Genomic DNA, 6020 nt, shown 5'->3' with positions numbered 1-6020 from the left:
CCAGATTCCAAAGTCATAGGTTTCCAACCAAGTTGATCATCACCAAAGGGATTTGTGAGTGACAAGTCACACATTGATGTTAATCCTAATGGAAAGGGATCAACTTCGGATTTCACTGTTTGAAACTTAAGGATTAGGCAATTTGGATCACTCAAATTGAATCTGACGATCCCCATTAACTGATTTCTTTGACCCACCTCACACAAACCAAGAGCTTCAATTTCTCTTTCACACAAATCAATGACTCCAATTGATTTCTTAATCCTTAGGCTTTGGACACTAAAATTCGGAGACAAATTCAATCCTAATTGAACCACAAAAGATAGACATCATTCTTGAACTATGGGATGGTATATGGTTCAAACTTGTTGTTATGATTATAAGGAAAATTGTTGGATTATTCACTTTGACGTACTCATTCTTATTTAGTAATTACAGTTTGTTACGCGTGTATAAATTATTCTTTTTGTCTGTATTTTTTGTAATTTTGTCTACTTATAGTATCAAACTATGATTGCACTAAACAATACTTCTAGAAAATGAGTCAAGCGATATTCTTGTTGTGAATCTTATCATGAAAGCATTCTCATTTTTCACAAAACCCTAATAAAAAATCATTTCCCATTTGAATGAAATCATGCTAACGCAGCCATTCCAAGAGAGAAAAAAGGATTCAATGGATGACAAACTTGCAAACCTATATCACTTGCAACATGCTACATGTAGATGACAATTCACCTTCAACCCAATGAACTTTGCCTCAAAATTTGTGACACCTATGCAAACAAAACAAATGCAGCCAAAATCCCATCTATACATTGTCTACCCCTACACAATGCTTTGAGCTGCCGACACATGTCCTATGCCGGCAAAGATTATCCTCCCCTAATCACCCCCTCTTAATCTTAATCCTAGATAAATGGCAGAGAAATGACGTTTAAAATTGAAAGATCAACTGAAACCACATGGTTTGTGGAAGGAGCAGGACCAGTTTAGTACTAAAACAATCAATTTATATTATGCAATTGGCAGAGAGAGGCCTTTGTGCTGAATGAATTGTCCCTAGTTATCTCGTACTACCCAATGATCGATACGAACGGCAGCTGCCAATCAAACTGCAACAACACAAACAACCAACAAAGACATGACCAACATCGATTTAATTATAAAGAATCTTAAAAAAAAAATTGAGAGATCAATGTTAAATATTGATGCAAGTGAAAAAGAAAGGTGGAGTGGTTAACATAAAGTATGCTTTTTATTTGAGAATCCAGACAACAAAAGTCCATTACTTTATTAGAATCCAAAATTGCAGTCTTCTCACTTGAAGATTAACGATACATATATAAAGAGTGGAGATCAAAACGTTAAATATATTCATTTGTTATTCCTTTTTTATATCAAATTCAAAATTAGTTATCATATAATTTTTTATCACTGTATGACCAATAAAGCATTTCAGTAACTTTGTTATACCAAGTTTAATACTTTATTATACTAACTTCTATAAATTAAAATCTTGGTGCTTAGAAATGTTAAAATTTTGCTTTTATTGTTAATGTGATGAGTAATAATTTATTATTATTTTTATTTTACGAAAAGACAAAATCTATCCAAAATCCTAATTAAAATCCGGAAGATATGAATGCAACAATATTGTCTGAGGTCACTATCCCATCATGTCACTTGAATGTGACTCAAATGTGGGTAAGCTTTCTCTTCAGTTAAAACAGTGAGTGTATTTTTGTGACTTGTGACTTGTGAGCACTAAAATCTCTCTTTATCTCTGCATATAATCTCAAATATGTTTGCTTAAAAGCAAAAGAGAAAACTAGATTCATAAAATAAAATGTGAGAGAGAGGAGAAAAATTTGTGTAAGATAACCAAACTACGTCATTTGCAATCGTAGGTATACTCTCCTAAAAATTTAACTTCCTATATTTTGGTCTTATTCAACACTTATACATACCAGTTCTATTCAATGTGATAGATGACCTAATGTGACAGTCCTACTAAAATTTTTTACGGGAGAGAGAAATAATTACTTAAAGAAAAATAAGGGGAAGGTGAATGGTACATGGCATGAGGTTTTGGATCTTGTGGTGCTTTTAAAAGGAAAAAAATGGAAAGAGAAAAAGAAAATAGGCTAGCTAGTAGTCAAGTAAGGAATACTAGAAAAGGTGAGTGCATATACATCATGTATAGCCCACAAAGGTAGGAATCTTACCTTAGAGGTTCCCTCCTCACTCTCCAAAATAAAAATTTGAGCAACCCCTCCATCGGGTTCTCCTCTATTTAAAGGGGAAGAAAGGGTGCAATGGATTCATAAGATCCTCCAAAAATTCAAATTAAAAAAATGGATGTTGAAAAGCTTGAGAGTGATGCAATGGATGGTGTTACTCAGTTGCAGAAGCAGCTGGTTGACTACTCAGCTTCACTCTTTGAGGAGGTCAGTATATATACATATGTATAGGATGATATATATTTATATACAGGTGGACTTGTGTGCTTGTTTTTGCAGATTTTTGGGTGATAAGTTTGTTTTTTCTTTTGTGTGAAGGCATTTCTGGATGAACAGTTCAACCAACTTCAGCAGCTGCAAGATGAGAACAACCCAGACTTTGTAGTTGAAGTGGTGTCTCTTTTCTTTCAAGATGCTGAGAGGCTTGTTAATGAACTCGCAAAAGCTCTGTAAGAATTCATAAAACTTTCCCATCATTAATATTCAAAGTTTTTAGTCTTTTTTAAAGTACTTTTCTTTCCTTGGTAGGGTTTCTATAGTCAGGATCTCTTCATTCTTTTTTCTTTTATTTTTTAAATTTTTGGGTGCAGAGATCAGCAGTGTGTTAACTATAAATTTGTGGATAAAAGTGTTCACCAATTGAAGGGTAGCAGCTCCAGGTATATAATATATATATATATATATATATATATGTTGTTTCAATTCAAAAAATATATATGAAGTAATTTCCATTAGTTTTATTAGTTTTGATGAAATGAAGATTTAAGTATGACTTAAAAGCTCCATTAATTTGGATGATTTATTTTTTTAATTTGGACATTTTGTCAATTATCATCAAGCAGATATGCCATATATCAGAAAGTATTTTACACTGAAGTCCAAGTTTTTAAGTTATTTATTTCTTGGAAAATTGGAAGATAGTCATTCTTTCCTACTTTGTTCAACATGAAGAAATGTACATTGAAAATATAACATTTCCAAAGTATTTCAGTTGTACATGTTTCTTCTTCTGTTGGTGTTTGATGAAGAAAACTGGTCCTTGAAATAACAGCATTGGTGCTCAGAGAGTTCAGAGGGCATGCATTGCATTCCGGAACTTCTCCGAGGAGCAGAACGTCGAAGGGTAAATAAAATTTAATCTTCTCTACCATGATTGTAAAAATATTCAGAATTGAACCCTACTTTAGTAACATTATGAAGATTTGCGTATCTATCTGAAATTTTGAATCGAAAATTTAATATTGGTGCAGGTGCGTAAAATGTCTGCAGCAAGTGAAGCATGAGTATTTACTTGTGAAAAATAAACTGGAAAATCTTTTCGAGGTAAGTAGTAGAAATATTCGTTTCATATTATATCAAACCTTTTTCCTAGGTCTCAGTCTCAAAGCCTTGATGTTCTATTTTTGTTCAAATGTAGCTGCAAAGACAGGTTGTGGCGGCCGGCAGTTCTCTTCCAAGGTAATGCAAAATGGTGAGATCCAGTGAAGAGGGGAACTTTATGATTAACAGCAGATTAAATAACTGAGGGAAGCGCATTGTGGGGCTGTTGCTAGATATGCAGAGAAGCTATGCTGTTTTTACTTTCTTCTTTTTATTTGTCTGATCTCCTATGTGGTTGAGCATCCAAATTGCTTGGGGCTCAAAAGGAGTTGAGCTGAGCTGAGCAGAGATCATATGGCAAAGAATGTGAATTAATGAATCTTGCTACCACTAAATTTGTGGTAGAAGTTTCCTTTGCGAATAATTCGTTTGTTGTTGGCATAAAAAAAAAAACCAAATGATAACAAGTCACCATCTTTTTCTCTGATATGGGAGAGTGGTAAACTTTGAGTACGATCAATAGTAAAAACCAATTTCTCAAATCTGATAACTAATACAATGAAAGTTACTTTTTCATATTTCAAGTAGGATTCACCCAAGGGAAAGCCAACATAATAATTCATTTTTTATAAGATATAATCTAAACTAATTTAGTTTACAAAAAAGATAAGTAAGGTGGGGAATTCAAACTTTCCTTTTTAACAAACGATAAAATGATATTATCTATACTAAGGGGTGCGAGAGTGGGTTAAGTCTCACAATGGGCTAATAATGTGGTTCAAATTCGTTTTTGGTGAGAATCTAACTTAAGACTCCTCATTTACCAATAAAGAAAAACATCACTAAGTGGCACATGAAGAATTTAAATTTAAATGTAAAGAGACGGACACATTACCTCGATCTATTAAATTACCCTAAATCTGAAGAAGAAGAAAAAACACAATGATTTGTGGTTGTGGAAATTTATGAGGAAGTTTTCATCATTATGAAAGAGGGTATGGTGCCACATTCTCATAACTTTAAAAAGTTTGATGAAGACGTTTCTTTTTCTTTTCAATGTTTCCATCAAAAAGAGGAAATTGGTAGCTTCTCTGCCAGAAACTATTGTTGGATCACTCCTCTCATATATTTACCCAAATAAATTAGAAGATAAAAACTTAAGATTATTCTATAATTAAAAAAAAAACTTAATAACCTCGGTTCTATTATATTTTTGGCCGGTCCTAACTTGTGGATAACTTGTTAAACTAATAATTTACGAAATTTATAAGATAAACATTATCAAATATATATACATATATACATATATATATATATTTAAATAGATCCCACATACTCTACAACTTAATAATTTCCTGATACATAATATTTATGATTTGTCTACGAGACTTTCTTAAAATATGACTCAGTCATTGTTTGTTTCTTCTTGGAAATTGATGTCATCTTGGATCTCAAAAATTGGAATAATATAGTACACTGAACAATGTACAATCTATTTTTAAAAAATAATAAATAAATTTATGAATTTTACTTGATTAAACAAATATATAGAATTGTTAGTTTGTAAAACGAAAAACTAAATACAATGTATAATATTTAAATAAATAAAAAAACTATCTTGATAAATCAATAAGTTATTAGTCAATCGATAAATTAAATTATTAATTTGTCGGTTATTTAATATTCCACTAAATTAATAGATTTCTTGACCCCAAGGCTAGTAATTTATAAAAGTTGATCTGTATAAGGTCAAGTTACACTCAAATATTTTAATGAGGCGTGGGATAATCTCAGGACACTCTGAAAGGAGAGCAGTGTGTAAACAAATGCCATTAATTATATATTACATATACATGCATGCTGTAGTGCCTAAGTATCTTCTATATATGATTTTATGCTTCTCGGTCCAACTGTATCTAATATTTTTGTAATTTTTTTTCCATGTTCCAAAGATGAACCCAATTTTTTTCTTCCTTCTTATTTATATGTTAAATAAAATGAGGTACGGATAGCCACCCCTAAACGTTGACAACTACGCACCTACATTTGAAGGGCAAGTATTAGGAATATATTATGAACTCAACCTATCCACATAATTCCATGATTCCAATCCTTATTCATGATTTGGTTGAGTAGGATGATAAAGATATCTTCCAACTATTGAACTTGGATTTAACCAAGTTAACTAAGACGATGTGTTCTCTTCTCTACACATAACATCAAATTTCTCTTCTTGTAGTTTAAATTAGATTATTAAATATCATCGTAATCAAATAAGGGAAAATGAAGGGGGCGTGAATGAAAAATGAGAGTTACAGAGGAGGGTAATTATTATAGTAAGAGCAGGCTTAGAGGAAGGACTCTTGTCCACGTGAAACGGTAAAGTCAAGATTGAGAAAATGGAGAAAGAGCATTCTCAGACTTCTAACTTTCCTTTTAGTTTTTCTTCACTGTCAA

The 6020-nt window shown here is 32.0% G+C and overlaps 1 protein-coding gene across 1 annotated transcript; it reads left to right on the top strand.

Moving 5' to 3' along the window:
- Positions 1–2210: 2210 nt before the first annotated feature.
- On the top strand, positions 2211–4030 carry LOC137745950 (histidine-containing phosphotransfer protein 1-like). The gene is made up of 6 exons (XM_068485981.1): positions 2211–2450; positions 2562–2692; positions 2834–2902; positions 3295–3366; positions 3494–3566; positions 3661–4030. Exons 1-6 carry the CDS (start codon positions 2358–2360, stop codon positions 3703–3705), a joined length of 483 nt encoding a protein of 160 aa, XP_068342082.1. The 5' UTR covers positions 2211–2357; the 3' UTR covers positions 3706–4030.
- Positions 4031–6020: the final 1990 nt, after the last annotated feature.

This window comes from Pyrus communis, chromosome 9 (assembly GCF_963583255.1).
Source record: "Pyrus communis chromosome 9, drPyrComm1.1, whole genome shotgun sequence".
In the NCBI taxonomy this organism is placed as follows: domain Eukaryota; kingdom Viridiplantae; phylum Streptophyta; class Magnoliopsida; order Rosales; family Rosaceae; genus Pyrus; species Pyrus communis.
The sequence above is the reverse complement of the archived record's forward strand: the minus strand, read 5'-3'. Positions and strand labels throughout refer to the sequence as shown.